The sequence below is a fragment of the Falco naumanni genome, chromosome 6, assembly GCF_017639655.2.
Source record: "Falco naumanni isolate bFalNau1 chromosome 6, bFalNau1.pat, whole genome shotgun sequence".
Taxonomy (NCBI): domain Eukaryota; kingdom Metazoa; phylum Chordata; class Aves; order Falconiformes; family Falconidae; genus Falco; species Falco naumanni.
In genome coordinates, this window is record NC_054059.1 from 61,373,510 (window position 1) to 61,393,669 (window position 20,160).

Sequence of the window (20,160 nt, forward strand, 5' to 3'; positions counted from 1 at the left end):
TGGCACGTGGTGTGGGCAAGGTGGCACATGGCCTCCTCCTGTCACTGGAAGGAGGGATGGGGTCCACCTAGCCAGCTCAAATGGTCACTGCTGCATAGATAACATCCACCGCATATTTTTCATGCACTGTGGACTTCTGCACTTCACCAATGCAGCCCTAGCACTACCAGCAACAGGTGAGACATCTGTGAGAAGCTCACTCTTCAGTATCACCTATGGGATGTAGACACAGCTCAACACCTCCCTTCTCAATCCTCATGTCATCATGCCTGCACACGCAGGACATGTTTTCTTCATTAGCTGCGCTGATACACAGTGTGCCCATCATCTCTGCTGAAGACAGAGAAAGGTGGTACCAAACAGAAGGAAGGTAGTTTACTTCTTACACTGCTCTATCCCATTCCCTCCCAGTGCAGCACTGAACATACAAACTTAACTCACAGTTTTCTGACCTCTTCACATTAAAGTGTGGCTGTAAAGATGGAGGCTCTTTCTTCACCAGAAGCCACAGGGAGAACACAAGAGGCAATGGGTACAAGTTGCACTGGGAGAGGTTTCTCCTCAACATAAGAAAGAAATTTTTTACACTGGGAACTATCAATCACTGGAACAACTTCCCCAGGGACATGGTAGGGTTCCCACCACTGGAGGTTTATCAAGATGTGATTGGACAGAGTGATAAATAATCTAATCTAGACTCCCTTTTCCACAAAAGGTTGGCCAGATGATTTTTGGAGGTCCTTTCCAAGCTGGGCTATTCTGTGAGTCTAACTTCACTGGTAGTTAGCATCAAAACAAGGTGGAGGAGAAGCTTACATGGGCAGGCACCTATATCACCTTGGAGAAAGCAACCAAAATGTGTCACCAGTAACAGCCACCTTTACCTGGCTCAATGCACATCGCTTTCCTTCCACACTGTCCCCCTGGGGTCACCAGTGTCCGGTAGGTTATACCAACTCAGTTAACTTTGCACTGGAGAAGGGAAGAGGCACCCTTACACTTTATTTAGATCCGGACATGAGTAAAATAGGACTAGCCAGAGGTACTGCAGTCTGCCATTGCCCTTCTCAGGCAAGCACCTAAGATTTGAGCACCCTCTTCCCACACATACACATACCACCTTAGAGGACTGTGCCCAAAACAGAGTAGAAAGCCTTATGCAACCGTTAAGCATAGAGGTGTTTTAAGAAGCCACTTATTTAATGCAACGGTAAGCGTCTGCAAGCATCTTTCCAGTTCTTTTCCATGCAAAGGTGACAAATTGAACCTCAACCAGCACTAGACCAACTATTCCACTTCACAAAATCAGGAGCTCTAGTCATTCACACAGAGTCTAAGAACAGATTTAAGAATACAAAGATGTCACCCTTCAGCCGCTAACTACTGCTCAAGAGACACAGAGTGACTCAATGGATATTTTTAACCCCTAACATCTGGAACCTGTTGGCCACCTTTATACACAGGACAGGACACTGCACGTTCATTGTGGACGGGAGCTCTGATGAGGGCTGCTTTACTTATTCCAGGCTAAGCACACAAAAAGAACATTTTCTTGTGAATATGAGATATATTACGGTGCTAGTGTGATTTTAATAGCCAGTTTAAAAAATTGTTTGTATCTGCAGCATGTGTACTTCAACACACAAATTCCCACTAAGTCTTTTAGAAGAAGATTTTAAAAATTCTTCTAATTCCATAAATATTTAAACATACCTATGCTTTCAAATATGTGACGATGTGGTTTTTAAGCACTAACATGAAGGGATGCATAAACAGAACCTGTCACAAACAAACAATGCTGGCAGCAGCTGGAAAATACCCCTCTGGGGCTGGCAGTCCAAGGTCTAATCCACAAATTGCTATTCGGAATACTGCAGCATCAACAGATATAAACGTTAAACGTAGGCAATGTTCACTGACATTATATAGTTCTTGATTTGTGCTTAGTTTATATCTATAATTAAACAATGGGGTAGGTAAAAATAAATTAGGTTAACACAATACAAGCATAAGATAACCTAGTGCATACTGCTTAACTGTTTTTCAGGTATCGCTTTACTTTTCATTTCCCTAGGACTAAATTTGCTCCGCCTTTCTTTCTTCCTCAGATAAACCTGTCTAGTAGAAGAAAAAATGCACATATATTCTACAGACAAAAGATGTGTTATTGTGGATTGCCTGATCTGCAACATGGTTTTCTTATTTATTTTTCCCCCTTACTTTTCTTTCTTTTGTTTGTTATTAGTTATGCCAGCTATTAAGAAAAAAACATTATACCTAATTGTAATTTTTCTGACAATTAAAATAACAAAGATAAATTATGCTTAGCTTGAATTTCATTTATAGTACATAAAGGTCAGCTGTTCACCAGTATTTCCCTAAGGTTCATTTTTTATATTTTTCTTCCTTTTAATTGCTTATTCGAAAGGCACTGCCTATACCCTGTCATTTGAGTGACCTGATTTTAATCAATGTTCCTGTTAATCACAGAAGTTATCAGAACTCACTAAACTAAAAGAAAATATATTTCTTATTTTGCCATGGGAAGATAATAAATCTGATAGGAGTGTGAGGTGTAGACCACGTTCTTTGATGATGCTGTGTTTGCCTGTGGTTTTCCTCAGTCACAGCTCTGAATTGGGCTGCTTTAGAAAGCAGGATACAAAAATATATAATCTATTGATATACTGTCCTACAGAAGCTCCTTTCTACTATAAAAAGGCTGAGTTGTAGAGATTGAAGATTATTATTTGACTCTAACAGATATCACACTGCATCTAAATCTGTTGACGACACACAATGTTGAAATGTATTTCCTCCAATTGTTTGTTAGATTATGTTACTTTATTATACTTGTAAATCATAGATAAATACTCTCTTGGTAACAGTAAATATCCAGTCTCTGATCTCATAAACTCGGCATGTGTTTGCACATCTATAGCAAGAATGTACTGTTAGTCACTGGAAGGGAGAGCTAGCAAGCTTTGGAAGGTCTGTAATACAGAGGATGAACTGCTGATCTGCAGCGATATCAAAAAGAAGCAAGCTGGTCAGCAAACTCCCTATGGAGAAGCTGAGCTGAATCTCCCTTTTTAAACATTCATTGGATTTCCACCCACCCCCACCCCCCCGTTATAAGCCCTTTTCTTCCACATTAGGGGCTTCTCATTAGCACTGCCCTCCAGCAAATCACGCAGAGAATCAGCTGCACCCTCTACTCAGCCTAGTCTCCAGAGCAGAGGGATCAGTAAAATCAGCATTGCATCTGTCCAGCGTTGTGTGGTCAGGTACTGAATTTCAGCATGCAAGCTGGTAGGTTTAACACAACAGCGAGTGCTACATCCAGTAAGAGACACACCTCATGACATTTGCTTTGTCTTCCAAAGGAAGACAGGGTTTGCTGCCCATTTGATGGCTCGTTCTGTTCTAGTTTTCACGCTACCTTCACAACACCACAGAGCTGGCTGCCAGCCGCCAGGGGAACTGCGTGGCCATTGCGCTACCCTGCAAGCAAAACCTTCTGTGCAGAGAAGGCGTGGATGCTGGCAGCACTTCTGACAGGGATATTTCAAGCAATTCAAATAAAAAAGGGAGCATTGTTTTTACTGTTTGTATTTCTATTTGCTATCTCAGCACAACTTAATCACTTTCTTGCACGGTTTTTATACATGCATGGAAATAATTTCAAAACTATTCATTTTTTCGTCCAGCCAAAATGTAGGGTACTCTGGATAGGGAGATTGGTGAAAGAATTGGTTAGTGATGTCATTTGTTTAAAAAAAAATGTAAAAATGTTTAATTACCATGGCATGGAAGAAACGAAAGCCAGAAGACTGCTCCTAGTCTGAAGCCTCTTTAAATCATTATTTTGCCCACAAGATCTCTAATTTTTTCCTTGGGGCAACATGACCAATGCTTCTCTAACTGTTCCCATCAGTTCCTTTACTCTGTTCTCAGGATTTTCTCTTTTTTCCTGCAGACACAGAAACTCACTCAAAACTTTCATTAGCAAAAGACCTTCACCTACCTCTGACTTCCATGCACCAACACTCAAGATGAGGATTATCACAGCTCCAGCTTTCTGTGTACACAGAAGGAATTTAGTAACTTCTTGAAGTTACGTTAAATGAAAGGTGGTGGTCACATCCAACCCGTACTTCTGCTGTCAACTCTCTACACATGGACATGCTTTATTACCAACATGAGTAACCACATCTTGACTTTAAAAAAAAAACACCTTAGGACACACCTCTTCATCCTCTCCTCTCGTTACATGCACTCCAGCTGTGCTTGTGCAAGATCTCCCCAAACACCAGGAAGAGTTACCAATAAACTCACCACTGTAATGGCCTTTCCTTTAATTGCCTTTCTCCTCTGATTTTACACACCACTGTCAGATAAAGATCATTCTAAGACAGCAGACAGCTCTACCAGCAGTCATGCCTGTCTGTAGAAAAAAACTATTTTCTGGTTTGCTTCTCTCTAAATAAGATGACTGGATATGGGCTTTGAAGACCATTTTCTCAAGGTTACGTATTAGAAACTTCTCCATATCACCAGCCTGTAAGCTATGCAGGGGATTAGATCCTGGCCTAGGAAAAATCATGGATGTCTCCTGCAGAAAAACCTCTGCTTTTGCATTTCACCTGCAAGAATATGCAAAATGGGCACAGGACGCCAAAATCTCTGCCATTGTAATGGGCACAGCTCCACTGACTTTAATGAGATTTTGCATATTTATGTTAGTAAAAAGTTTGGCTCAGGGTGAATTTTGCCATTAGAGGCAGGAGCTCTGGATATGGAGAGCTCAATTGACTTGAAAAATGTGTACAGAGACTGAGGGTGCTGTAGGGGCTGGTTTGAGAACCACAGGTATGTAACAGTGAAAAGACATAACAGCAACTCAAAGTGTGATAATAAATCAGATGCAAGATACATCCCACAGACTCTCACAGTAGAAATGTATGGTATGCAGCACTTCTGCATGATGCTGATTTGCAAACCTTATTAACATTGCACTATTTCCTCACTGCCCTGAAGCAAAACAGGAAAGTATGGCCATCTTACATGCATAGGAGGGGGGGAGGAAGGGAAGGAGTGGAATTTCTCCCTGTTTTTGACATATTTCACACTAGCAGGCACTGAACAAGGTGGATCAACAACTTCAATATTGCACATCCCCTGCTCCTCACCTCCCAAATTTTCTTCAAAATTATCTCAACCTTCTGCCTCAACGTACATTGAGTCCATAGGGACCAAGAACAAAGCAAAGTCTATCGCCATCCAGCACTCGTATAATAAGCACTTACTGCTGACTCCTTTCCTTTTCTGGTGGCAGTGGTTGAGGTATGAAAACTGCCAGAGGTAATTGGAAGTATGATGTACTGCTGAGCCTCACAGTGATCTAAGAGTAGCTGAGAACATCAGCATCGTAGTTTTATTGTCTGTCTCCTGATGTCTATAAATCCCAGCTTTTACTACCTTGGTTTTCATCATGCCAATCAAAGGCTTGATTGCTCAAGGAATAAATTACCAGATAAATCACTACTTGGAAACATAGCTCTCTTTGACAGTACCTTACTTCTTCTGACATTGTATGCATATTCTACAGTATCACTATGCAAGGTGTTGCAGAAATAGTCCAGATTTCTATGTGATGTCATAACACAGAAAAAGGATAACATTACAACTAGAGAGTGCAACACAACAACATATATGCAGGTGGATAGAACAGTGTATTGCAGAAAGGAGGGATAATTTGGGGACAACGGGGGAGAAGGGAGAGGGCAGTCTGCCTCATAATACAGCTTGGTATAATGAGAAACACATGGCAGCAAAGATTACAGATGTTAATATAGCAGCCTTAGTGGAAGACTTTATGGGCTTGGTGGCACGTATGTGTATGGAGCACTGTAAATGCAATACAGGGAAGCTGAAATCATAGAATCATAAATTCACAGAATCATGTAGGTTGGAAAAGACCTTTAAGATCATTGAGTCCAACCATAAACCTAACACTGACAAGTCAAAATGTAGTTTTAAATAAATTAAATATCTAGGTATAAATAACTGCAAGAACTTCAGAATCTTCTAATTCCCTCTGAGGGAGCTAATGTTATCTGCTGTGTAAAAGGTATCTGTAACAGCAGTTAAAACATCCTTCTTGAAGAGTTACTAAACTTCCCACAGGCCTACACCAGGACTGTTTTAAAAACCATTAGGACAAATATGGAAAGGATTGCCACAGGCAGTACTGAAAGTAAGTGTACAGTTTTTAAAAAAAGCCCATGGGATCAGGTGCTAGTGTACACAAGAGGGCTTAATGCACTTTCTCCACCTGCTACAGCTGGCATGCAAGAAGGCTGCAAAATCTAGTGCAAGTTAGATCAATGCATCAAAGAGAAACTAAAGAACATTTTGCAAGTTTTTGGCCATCACGAATCAGGACACAAGCGTCTGAGAGCATTAAAAGTGACTGATCTCTGGCACTTCTGGCATTTCTTGTAATATGTGGTTTTGGATATCAAATCGATCCATTGATAAACTACTGTGCCTTTTACCTGATGTATACTCAATTTTTAAATGTACCCTCTAGAGCACAGTCTATACATACTAGCCTGAGCATTTTTATGGCTGTGGACAAATTGAGTTTCAGCCCCCGCAGCTAAGATAGAGGTAACTCAAACCCTTTCTGCGGGCTACTGTTTTAACAGCTATGACTTTATGTAAAAGGTGGCTCTACCCTTGTGATTTGGAAAGCACTCCAGGCTTTCTGTAAGCACCTGAGGTATGCTAAGATCATATTTAACAAATTGAGCTCCTTGGGGTACTTTGATGTAGGAATACTTAGCTTTTGAATTTTACAATGTTGGCAGATATTTAGGTATCTGTCTCCATCAATATAGAAGCACTCTGGGCATGCAAAGAACCAGAACTTAAAAATACCAAAGGAGGAGAAACACGAAAGGTTCAAACACACATTTTCATGTCCCAAGGCTGTGTTCTGAGCTGCATTAGTACACACCAACCAGGGGCTGTTAGATGCCTATGACATTTTAGATACGTAGACAATTATTATTGGATTGTTCTAGTAAGTCTAGTTGCCCCTGGATTGCATTGCATGTCTCTAAAGAGCCCCTTGGATTTTATCCTTAGCAAATGACCTACACCTTGATGTCTGAAATATAAACAGTGCATTGGCTTTCAATCTGATTTTTTTTTATGTCAGTTTATAAGGGAGATCTTTTTGTTTGTTTGATGGTTTGGGTTGTGGTTTTGGTGGGTTTTTTTAAGGGAAAATTATGTGGTGTTAAGCTTCACAGACTTTGTTTTCATCTTATAAGGGAACTGAGTGCCACATTCTCAGACAGTAATTATAGAGAACATGAGGATTTGAAATAACCAGAAGCCTGTCCAAAAGTAAATTTTAGGCACCATATTAATCTCTGATTTATGCCTGTGTGTCCTTGCTCGCTGTAGTTCTGAAGGCATCTGGTGAAAGATGTATAGGAAGGTTTATTAGAAAATTCTGTTTTCCCAGACCAAAACCAAAGGCGAATTTTAAAGGAAATATAGGAAAAACTTGGGTGAGAAAAAGAGGGGAAAAATAGGGCACCATTTTCAGTCGTTTCCTGGAACCATGATAAGATAATGTCAATTACAAAAAAAGAAGGGATTTTAAACTACAAACTTTGTCAGTCCTAAGAGTTTAAAGCTACTTGGCAAACTAAGTAAGCTGTTGAGTGCTTGCAGTTTCTTGGTGAAAGCAGAACTGCAAATCAATTGCAATAAAGGCATATTTTTACAGTTAAATTTTGGCTTTTTGCTAGAGGCAGCTTAATGTTTTTTTGCCTAAAAGCACCACAAGCCCAGCACACTCACATGTTAGTTTTGCATGACAGAGCAGAGACATCATGTGGAAAAAAAGTATATGCTGTAAAACTGATTTCCTACCGAATTGGTCCATGTACCACCACTGCAAAAATAGTGCAAGATTTCTTATTTACTGAGACAATTTCAAAACCTCTTACATTCTTGCTATTAAAAAAGCCTTGGAGTAAAGCCCGTTGAGAATAAAATCCCCCAGAAATTACTTGAGGGGTTCAATTATGTGTCAATGTGTACATTGGCATAGCTCTCACAGCATTCAGTCGAAGCCATACTGATTTGCGATAGGTAGCAATGGTTTCTCAGGTCTCAGTTCTGAAAGGATTTGAACATTTCTTGCTCCATGCCAGCCAGCATTTACGGCCTCACAGGTAGTGCTCTTGCAGGACCAGGCCTCTCAGAAGATGCTCTTGAGAGAGTGGTCCTGTTTGCCTCTTCAGAATTCAAACTCCAGGAAAGCTTGCTTTTTTTCATCTTTTACTTTCCATTTCTTCAGTTTTCATTTCACACCATTACACACTTTGACCAATGCTGTTTCAGGCTGAATAATTCCCTGAGCTGCTTCTGTTTCATCTTTAAATGAAACACTATGTTTGATGACAGTATAAAGTTTACGTGGATTTATGCTTTACTCTATAGTGAGTAATCTGATTTGGAAAAGTGTTAAAATCAATGCTACATTGTCTAGGCACATTTCAAAGAATTGTCTAACCAAGACTCTGATGGCAGAGGCGCCTGTGAATATTTAGCATAAACCTCATATTCAGATTCCTTGAATTCATAGTTCTCTTCTGGTTTTGCTTCTTACTCCGCTAAACAAGCTCAGTATTTTCCAGTATCACTTTTCAACTATGGAAGAGATATATTCCTAATTAGCTTTGATTTTGCAGAATCCTCTGATGCTCCTCCATTTTACCAGCTTTAACAACAAGCTTCAGGCAAATAAGGTGTAAAATACACTGAACACTACCTAGTGTTGCCCAGTTGTTTAGAGATAATGTAAAAATGGTGTAGGTTTGTGTTAGAACAAGTAGCAATGAAGTATGCAATGATTTCCCAAGACACACAATTTCCAGTCTCTTAAAAATGTTTTGTGTTATTCACTTTTCCACTTACATGGGAAGGAGCCTGATTTTTTTTTCTTTGTATTTAAAATACACAGGTTGGATCTTTGGAGAAATTGCTACCATAGCTTTTGTTTACTGCGTGTATAATTTTTTAAGGAGGAGTACACTTTCTGATAGCTGTGGTGAAGCAGTTGTATAACATAACACATCTTAACTGCTTGCACTGAGTAAGACTTCTTCATCATAATTAGACTCATTTTAATTAATGACAACCTTTGCACTCAGATCTAATTATGGAATGCTAAAAATCCTATACTGTGATTGTGTGGCAAGGTTTTGTAGTGGGGGGCTACAGGGGTGGCTTCTGTGAGAAGCTGCTAGAAGCTTCCCCTGTGCCCCATGGAGCCAATGCCAGCCGGCTCCAAGACAGACCCACCGCTGGCCAAGGCTGAGCCCATCAGTGACGGTGGTAGCACCTCTGGGATAGTGTATTTTAAAAGGTGGCTGGGGGGCACACACACAATGATGGGACCTGCGCAAGAGCAACTGCAGCCAGAGAGAGGTGTGCGAATATGTGAGAGCAACCACTCTGCAGACACCCAGGTCAGTGCAGAAGGAGGCAGGAGGTGCCCCAGGCGCTGGAGCAGAGATGCCCCTGCAGCCCATGGTGAAGCCCATGGTGAGGCAGCCTGTCCCCCTGCAGCCCATGGAGGGTAACGGCGGAGCAGGTACCCACCTGCAGCCTGTGGAGGACCCCACGCCAGAGCAGGTGGATGCCCCAAGGAGGCTGTGACCCCGTGGGAAGCCCACACTGGAGCAGGCTCCTGGCAGGACCTGTGGCCCCGTGGAGAGAGGAGCCCAGGCTGGAGCAGGTTTGCTGGCAGGACTTGTGACCCCACAGGGGACCCACACTGGAGCAGCCTATGCCTGAAGGACTGTGCCCCATGGAAGGGACCCACACTGGGACAGTGTGTGAAGAACTGCAGCCCACGGGAAGGACTCACATTGGAGAAGTTCATGGAGAACTGTCTCCTGTGGGATGGAGCCTGTGCTGGAGCGGGGAAACGGTGTGAGGAGGAAGGAGCGGCAGGAACAGCATATGATAAACTGACCACATCCCCTGTTCCTCATCCCTGTGCTCCAAGGGAGGGGAGGAGGTAGGTAAATCAGGAGTGAAATTAAGGCTAGGATGGGGTGGGGGAGGGGGAAAGTGTTTTAAGATTTGGTTTTATTTCTCATTACCCTACTCTGATTTGCTTGGTAATAGATTAATTTATTTCCCCAAGTCAAGTCTGTTTTGCCCACAAGAGTAACTGGTAAGTGATCTCTCCCTGTCCTTACTTCTACCCACGAGCCTTTTGTTACACATTCTCTCCCCTGTCCAGCTGAGGAAGGGAGTGATAGAGTGACTTCGGTGGGCACATGGCATCCAGCCAGGGTCAACCCACCATACAACTTTCGCAGTCAGATCGAGTTATGGAATCCTAAAAGAAGTGCTTGTATTTTTTCCAAATACAATATAAAGTGAGAAAAACATTTCAGCCCAGCTGCAAGCATTTCCTTAAAAGTACCAAAGTAAGTAGGTAATACCAAAAATATGATTATGAATGGTTTAGCACAGGAAAATAAAATGAAAGTAAATATGTTTTTGTCCAGTTTGGAAAATACGGAGTAATAAAAATAGTCCAATATGAAAAAAACACGTCTTATGAGACAGCATTAAAAAGTACCTAGAAGACACAGGCAGCAAATATTAGTGCACTGAAGCCAATGGACACTGCACCACTGACCCCATTGGGCCTACTATCTTACCTCAAAAGGGAAAATCCTTTGGGTCCTTACCTGTACACTAGTAAGAGTGGTGTATTGATAAGCTTTCACTACCAGGTAATTGGCTTCTATATCTATTATCCCCAGGATCATGTACTTCCACCATCTCCTTTTCAAAATTGCCAGCAAGTTTTCTTCTCCTGTGGCAATAAAGAAGAAGAATTATGTAAGAGTTAGGTTTACATGCACAAAATACTTGCCTGTCAAGAGAAATTACCTAGACTATCTCTCATACTTACAATATGCAGTTGAAAAGTACCATATAAAAAGAGGTACTGCAAGGAAGTAAAAACTAATGCACCCTATTTGCCTTGTAGATATTAAACCAGCCAGCTTGGCGAAGTAATATGTGAGGGTCAGCTTGTCACGTCACTTAAGGTGTAAACAACAATGCTGGGAAAAACAAGTGCCGCTTAGGCAGCCTGTAAATGTGTTCTTAGTTTTACTTCTATATATACACCTATAAAATGCTAAAGAATAGAGCAGTTTATTACAAACATTTATACTTTCCATACATACTGATAAATGTTGTATCACATGTAACACAAGAGGGTTTCACCAGTGGGAGATTACCAGTATTTGCAAATATGATGGAGTATTAGAGCAGGAGAGTAACAGCATCACCTTTGGGTAGATTACAGATCCTGTTCCAAGGACGGTTATTACAATCCTAGAGGTTCAAAATATGAGACTTGTTTAGAGAAAAGCTGCACTGAGACAAACAGATTTTGCCTGACAGGTTGCCCTGCTCCCAGGATTGATTTCTGAAGTAGGCAGGTTTGCTGCCTTCTATGGGAGCCCTGTCAATCACCTAGTACTTAATTTCCACCACGTGAAGACTGACAGCACAATACGGCCTGCAGATCAGACCCACAACTTTTAAAAAGTCAAAGCATTGCTCATGCTAGGCTAGAGATTATTATTGTTCTCCGTTCAAAAGAAGCCAGCTCATTAGTGACGGTGGGCAAACCGGTTATCTATTTGCATTACAGTAAGCTCCAGACATGATGGGACCCCACTGCAAAAGGGGCTGGACATACTGACACTGACTGTGAAGTCTTTAAGAGTCTGTAGCCTAAACAGGGATCTAATAAGGCTTGACCTGTACTGCCAAAGTACCATAAATAGAATTTGAACTTTAAAGTCCTTAAAGTTTTTTAAAAAAACACCACTATTCTGAGATTTACTCATGTTGCTGCAGCCTTTCTAAGTGCATGCGATCATCAAGATGAGTGGTGGAAAATACAGAAGAAAAGGAACTTCATTGTCAGTTGCCACCAAGACTTGCTCAGGCTTCTCATTTCTCCCCCATCATTTTCCTTCACTACAGGTGTGTTCGCTCTCTGGTTCAAATAGACCCACTGACATATGTGCTGCCATACTATCAAAAATGGCAGGCTCTCTACAGCACAGAGTATCTCGGATCCTATAAGATGCAATCACAGAAAAAGGGATAACTACTTCAGAAGCTGATTCAGAAATCTTAGACACTAGGTGACCTGAGCAGGTATTTACCTGAACAAAGCATCTGAAGCACTTGATGCTTGTTCATTAACAGATGCTCAAACATACACACTTCCAGTGGGATACTATTAGGCAATAACCTAATTATTTGTTACAGTGATAAGGACACTGAGTGTAAAACTGTAAAAGCTAAAAAGCTTTCCTTCCTTTCCTTTCTTCCCTCCCTTCTCTTTTTCTCTTTCTTTCTCTTTCTCTTGCTAAGCAACAGAGAAACAGCAGAAACAAGGTGGGGAGTAGGCTAATTATTTAAGACCCTAAATAAGGAATCAGTACATTCAACCACACCCACACCTTCCTGTTGACCACCAACTCACGGAAGAACTCATGAAGAATAAAATCCCACCCTTCAGACATGAATTATGACTACATTTACGTATTTGTTGTGATTATTTGAGCATGCAGAAAGAGGAATATTTTAGATTTTATCTTTTAATGCATTTAGGAGGGCATTTTCAAAGAAGCATGTGAGATTAGATGTCCTAATTCCTACTCATATCAGTGTAAAATACACAGATAGATCCTTTCCTGATACTGAAACTGTATCTGAAATTTTTATGCTGCCAAGATAATACCATTAAAACACCAACTGGAAAAAAATCAATGCAACGGAATGGCATACTTAAAATTTCAGAGTGATTTTTCATTTTAATTGTAAAGAGAAATTTTAAAAATCAAAGACATCACAATGCAATCTCTACTCCAAAAGTGAAAATCCCACCTGAATCTGTTTTTTTTTTTACAGTAGGACCTTGGTGGTACCTACAAAGCAGAAAAAAGGAGCACGCTCAAGAACTGCACTAGCATAAGATTGCCTGAGCAAGGACTACAGACACACCTCAAGGACTCTTTTTGTACCTTTAGTTTGCCAATGCTTTTCTTTCTCCAGCTTCAATTCCAACCACAGATCGCTGTACTGCTCAGATGTGGCCAAATAAGTTACCTTTAAAAATGAATGTATAGCCTTGACTTCTGGCTAATGGGTGAAGTCAGATTTTCCCGAGATGGAAATCAAACCTTCTACAATTTTACCTGACACATACAGTTCACTCTTTTGCTTTCTCAATACTTCATTTGCTAATGACAGAAATACGAAAAATATTTGGCAATGGTATTTTATCTTTGATAAACAGCTCTGAAATATTCCAAACTGCAAAAGTTCAGTTTCAGCTGAGAAGGCTGGGTAGAGCAAAAAGAAATGCCAAAATGAATTTATGCAGGCACTGTACAGCTCTGATGAACACTGGTTTAGCTTCACAGCAAGTGTCTTTGTCTTGCCCAGTGAAAAGCAGAGAAATGTAGAGGCGTTCAGCATAACAGAAATAAAACAGAATGTTCCTGGAAAAAAACTCTTGCGCAGGAGTTGCATCTTTCTCTGTGGAACATACTTAAGTGTTCACTTCCACTCACTTGCTGCATCTCCTGTTACTTAGTGTGTAAAAGTCTGGCTTCTGACCAGGATCCCTCTGCCCACATTATTATTATAGTTTATCAATAACTTAGCAGTTGTGCAGATCTACAAGCATCAGCAAAACTGATGGACCCCATTTGAGGATATATCTGAGCTGGTCACAAGTGGTGTTGCCCAGGGCTTGGGACTGTGGCCAGTTCTTTTAATATCTTTATCAATGATCTGGATGAGGTGATCAGGTGCATCCCCAGTAAGTTTGCAGATGACACCAAGGTGGAAGGGAGTGTTGATCTGCTTGAGGGCAGGAAGACTGCAGAGGGATCTGGACAGGCTGGACCGATGGGCCGAGGCCAGCTGTATGAGGTTCAACAGGGCTGAGTGCTGGGCCCTGCACCTGGGTCACAACAACCCCACGCAGCGCTACAGCCTTGGGGAAGCGTGGCTGGAAAGCTGCCCAGAAGAAAAGGACCTGGGGGTGTTGGTTGACAGCCGGCTTAACGCGAGCCAGCAGTGTGCCCAGGTGGCCATGAAGACCAACAGCATCATGGCTTGTATCAGTGTGGCCAGCAGGACCAGGGAAGTGACTGTCCCCCTGTACTGGGCACTGGTGAGGCTGCATCTCAAATACTGTGTGCAGTTTTGGGCCCCTCACTGCAAGAAAGACACTGAGGTGCTGGAGCGTGTCCAGAGAAGGGCAACAAAGCTGGTGAAGGGTCCAGAGAGCAAGTCTTACAAGGAGCAGCTGAGGGAACTGGGACTGTTTAGCCTGGAGAAAGGGAGGCTCAGGGGAGACCTTGCCATTCTCTACCACTAGCTGGAAGGAGGCTGTAGTGAGGTGGGTGTTGATCCCTTCTCCCAAGTAACAAGTGATAGGACAAGAGGAGATGGCCTCAAGTAGTGCCAGGAGAGGTTTAGTTTGGATATTAGGGAAAATTTATTCACCAAAAGGGTGATCCAGCATTGGAACAGGCTGCCCAGGGAAGTGGTAGAGTCACCATCCCTGGAGGTATTTAAAAGATGTGTAGATGTGGCACTCAGGGACATAGTTTAAGTGGTGAACTTGGCGTTGCTAGATTAACTGTTGGACTCCATGATCTTAAAGGTCTTTTCCAACATAAATGATTCTATGATTCTATGAAAAAGCAATGTACATTTAACATTGTTAGCTGGGGGTCTGTTATTTGTTTGCTGCTCTCTATTTCTTTGGCATTGTCATCAAATTCATAGAAGTGAATTAATTGTTCCTAAAGTGGGAGACTTTCTGGGCAGAAAAACAGGAGAAAGAAGATGACCATCTGCAATAAGTGCCACCCAGTGCTGTGCACAAATCAAAGAAGAGGCAGGTGGATTCCTGGTTTTGACATGGGGCTGAAAGAAAGCCACCATATTCAAATGTCACACTTTTGCAAGAGTGACCCAGTAGAAGGCAACAGTGGAAGACAGCCTGAAGAAGGCTTGGGCTGCCAGCAGGACAGGACCTTTGAACAGCAGTCACAGGTGGCATGCTCAGTGAATTCAGATGACAAGGAGAAGGGAAACGGGAGTTAGGGAGGTAAGTGGGAAGCCTTGACTTAACTTGGGAAGACCAAAATGAGAAGCAGAGGGAATCAAGAGCTTCCTTCTTCATTCAAAAGTCTACATCCTGAATAGAAACAAACACCACCTTCGCATAAAAACTGGGGGGGGGGAGGGGGTGGAAATACCACAGATTAAAAAACCCCAACCAACCAAAACCTAAACCAGAATATTTTTTTTTTTTATTTAGCTTGATGACAACTCAAAGCAAATGAATTATTGAAGTCTTTTGAATTGGAAGCATTGTAGGCCAGAAGGACCAAACATACATGCCTACACCTGAACTAGCTGGTAAGGTGTTTTTAAAGCTTTTTTTTTTTTCACCTAACATATTCCAGCTGAATTGCTTAGGATGAGATAACCAATATTTTGAAAATAAACATCTCTCCCACTGAATGTAAAGGGAAGAGAGATTATGCCAGATCATGTGTTTTTGTTATTATCTCAATGGGACTGTGACTATGGTTTAATATTTTTTTATATGACTGGCTGAAAACCTTAAAGTGTGCAGGTTAGCTTAAAGGAAACATTTCCAGTGAGCCAAAGCAGATATTGACACTGGTGAACTTGCATTTATGCGAGTGCACAGAGTAATGTCATCTTTAGGCACTGCCATCTTTTGATGGAGATCCCCTTTCAAAAAACAAACCCCTACCTTCTCGTCAGCAGTACTCAAGCTTTTGAAAATGTATTCAGTCTAATTCAAATGTAACAGAGTTAAAAGCAACCTGGATATTAAGAATGTTTCAAGATTCAGAAGTCTAACATACTGTTAACACTGATAAATACACACACACACACATATATACAAACACACCCCTCTTTGCCCTTCCTAGAATGATAGGTTTAGGCTTTACATTTTTCACTAATTTTGCAATGAGACACATGCTGGAAAGTATATACAGAGGAGCCCTCGCTGTTTGGAAAAAAGTTACATCTTTGCCTCTGCCGGCTCAAATTAAAAAACAACAAACAAGCTGTTCTTACAAGAGATGATTTTACATCATATAATAAGGAATTACCCCTGGGGGTTTACAAATTAAAAATAAATTAGAGAGAAAATTAAATGAGGCTTTAGCTGTGCAGTGTCTACCAAAAATACATATATATATGTGCAAAACCCTTTTCACACTCACCCACACAGCCTCAGAGGTGCAATAATAAAACCCCAACAGCCGTTAAGACAGCAAAGTCCCAATTATTTGTGTATGGGCTTGGGACACAGGTAGAATAACAGCACTGCTAGACCAGAAAATAAGCATATTGCTTCTCTTTCATCTGCTGCAGTTGCTCTCTTTTGATTCAGATGACAATTTGCTATTTAGATCAAGATCATCAAAGGAGCTGTGCTCTCCTGCTTCACAGAGCTCAGCAGAAGAGATCTAAATGTATGCAGGAGATTTGCAAGGGGGAAGGAAGCATGAAGAGCCTGGAGGGCTGCTGGGCACGCTGGTCCTTCCCTGCCTCTAACAGGAATGCCAGTCAAGTGGTACACAGTAAAGAAATAAAAATCTCACAGAGGAGGAAGATTACACCAAAATTTACTTTCTATCACCTTCTTCAAAAAAGAATCTCAGTTACAGGATAATTGTTTCTTTTCTGTTTTCATCCATTATAGCAATTCTTGCAGATACCAAACTTCATTGCTTCTCTACAGACTTTGTCATCATCCAGCACTGCTGCAGGACCAGGGGAAGGAGGCAGTCAAATGGGGTAACAGCGTGTAGGCATAACACAGATCCTCTGTGTATTACTATGCCAAGAGGCTCCCATGTCTGAACAATAGAACTTTGCTGGTCTCCTCCTTGGCCAAGTTGCTAATTCAGGGGACTTAAAGCCTGTTGTAGAAGGCTTTCAGCTCTCCACAAATCTCAGAACTGTCCCTCTTCTATGTAACTTCAAATCCTCTGACCCAAAATCATTTCTTATTTTCTCATATCTACTTGTATTACTGATGAGTACTTTATGGTAATACTGTTGCCTAAAGGCAAGACACCACCACTTCTTAATTATTTAAGCAATAGAGAAAACGTTCTTACAGGAACATTCCTCCAGTCTGGCTTCACAAAACACCTGGATATACTCTGTTCACCTTATGGATGACTGCTTATAGGCTGCACCGCTTTTGTCCCATACCATGTTTTCAGTAAGCCTTTTGGGATGCTAGATAATCTCAGCTCCTTTTGCCTCCCCAGAACATCTGATCTTATCCAGAGCTCCTTTCTGTTCCCTCTCCCACAGTAGGAAAACTGCATAACCCACAGACATGCTGCCGGTGTAACGGCACCGAATCGCTGCTGCAAGCAGCTCACGTGCTCCAGCTGCTGGCCGTGTGTTCCTGCCGCCTGCCTGGTGCCCGTAGGGCTGCACGGTGAGCCAGGGCAAGGAACTACCTGGAAACAAAGATTTTGGGTTTTCAGATCAATTTTCAGACTGTGTCCTGAGCAGTGTGTTCCCAATTTAATGTTAGTCCTGTGGGAGGTGAGAACCAAGTAACTGGACCCAGGCTAGAGACAACTATCTGCCTCTCCAACGCAGGCTGAATCATGCATGCATCCTATCCATCGCAGGGCAGCAGCAGTCACTGAATAAACCCAGCAGCCATCACCACCACCCTTGCTGTAGATACGCAGTGTACAATGAGGCTGCAGGTCTTCCTGCTGTGCGTGTTGGAGCAAACCTGCAATGGGTCGTGCTGCTGAGGTGGAACACAGTCTGCTGAGGTGGAACACAGTCAGAGGGCACCAGCTGGCATATGTGCCTTGCTGGGGGTCAGCTGTGCCATGGCAATGCATTTTCACCTACTCAGGAAGTAAATCTTATTTGCCAGTCACAATCAACAGGATTTTTCAGTTTTGAAGGGGTTCTATTTCTTTTTGTTGTCTGTTTCAACTCCCTAATGTTCAAATATCTACCTATCATACATTTATTTGTCTGAAAGTTTTTGAAAAGGTACTTTATATAACCCTTGATCACCAGATTATTTTAGGAGGAACACAAACCGAAGGTAAGGTTTGTACCTTTTCTGGCTGCTACTTTCATCATTTTGAGCCTCCTCTTTTCCATAATATGCTTAGTCTATTAACATGTCATAACGTAGCTTTCAAGTTACTATATTACAGGCTCACCTGAAGTATTTAGACTTGTTATTTCCTTTAAGAGATTTTGCAGATCAGTCTGGTTCAACCCTGGCTGTAAATCATAACAGCTGAAGTCAGATCTAGGAATCTGAACATGCATTTTCATAAAACATGAAAAGATTATTTTCTAGTGCCTTTTTTTTTTATCTACCCTAAGCTCTGTGGTTAGATCTGATAATCTTCAGCTGTCTTCTTATTTCATTAGATTACTGGTCATACAACTTCCTTTTATGAGTAACTTACAACTAAAACTGCAACAATAAAGTAGTTGGCAATTTTGCTGATGCCTCAGTTTCTCTCTACCTGCCCTCCCACCGTGTCACATACAGTTTTTCCCTCGGTGGCTGACAGTGCTGTATGTTACTGCAAGAAACAGACCACGTGTAAGACCTGAAGAAAGCTCTGAACAGTGCACTGTTTCAAAAACTAGATCTCCAAACTCCAAGCACTTTAAAATGTCAAGGTAAAAAACACTGTGATGTTGCCAGCACACAAATTTTTCATTTAAGTTGCTTTATCTACCAGGCTACACCTAGGTAAGCACCTTTCCTGAAATGGCAGATTGTGCCCTGGGAGAAGCACCTGTGCCTCTGTAATGTAGAGGGACATGAGCACACCGAGAAGGCGAAGCTTTCCCTCAAACTTGAGATTTTATTATGTCCTCATATCTTCATGCACAAAAAGTTCAAAATTGATTTCTGATCTACAGTACTCTCAGACGTAAGTTATCTCTGAGCTAACACTGTAGTCTTCCAACTTTTGGAGTTAAACCTGGCTAAGTCTCACATGAAACAGGCAGCTGGATGAGATGATCATTGTAGGTCCCTTCCAACTGAAGTAGTCTATTCTATTCTAAAACGGTACTATTCCTTTACTCTGTAAGCTCTCCAGTCAGGCCCTTTTTTCATTCTTTATCCTATTTTATCTAGTATGAAGCTACTTACAGCACTGCAAAGAAAGGTTTTCATAAGAAAAAAAAATATCTCATTTTCGAATTTACCAGAGTGTTAGTGAAATTAAAGAAATCTGTATATATCTCCATTATGTCATTTATAAATGTGTAATTTGTGTGAATAATTTATCCTACTGGATAATCTTGGGCATGTTAATCCTATTCACAAAACTTACTTAAAGTCAAATAATCTTAGAAGAAATAATGTTCATTGTTTAAGGCAGATGAATCAGTCAGGGTATGTGAGCTTCCCTTTTGTTTTTTCCTTCCCTTCTCCTTTCATCAATGCATTACAAAAGGTTGGTCCAGCCACCTGCTCACTCTGTGACATTTTTCCTCCAGCAGATAGATATGAATAATGAATTATCTAATTATTCATGATTCCTATAAAGTTTATTCCCCAAAGCATGAGATTTGCCTGAGATATTAAAAAAAAAAAAAAAAAAAAAAGGGGACAAAAAGACACAATGTAAATTGTTGTTACTACTAACCACCCATAGATCAAGCAGATCCAACTGCAGCTGAATTTCTAGCTTTGTCTTTGGAAGACAATAAGAAGAAAACAAGGAAGTCAAGGAGCGTGTATCTTTATCTGTTCCCCATCAGTAACATTTGAACACCCTGAACCAATTTAAATCTAATCTGACACAGAGTGCAAAGATATTAGCTCCTACAGGTTTATTGTGAGTAGGTAACTGAGTAGAAGAGAGAAAATCTAACATTGCCACCACTATGTATAGGCTTGGAGGTAAACCTGCTACTTATTAGACACCAGAG

General features: G+C 41.3%; 1 protein-coding gene across 1 annotated transcript in view; it reads right to left on the bottom strand.

The window, feature by feature from the left end:
* Positions 1-20,160, bottom strand: part of SLC35F1 (solute carrier family 35 member F1) — a 253,835-nt gene that overhangs the window by 40,264 nt on the left and 193,411 nt on the right. The window contains exon 3 of the mRNA XM_040599259.1: positions 10,797-10,924. Within this exon, the coding sequence (XP_040455193.1) occupies positions 10,797-10,924 (128 nt within the window). The remainder of the gene's footprint in view (positions 1-10,796; positions 10,925-20,160) is intronic.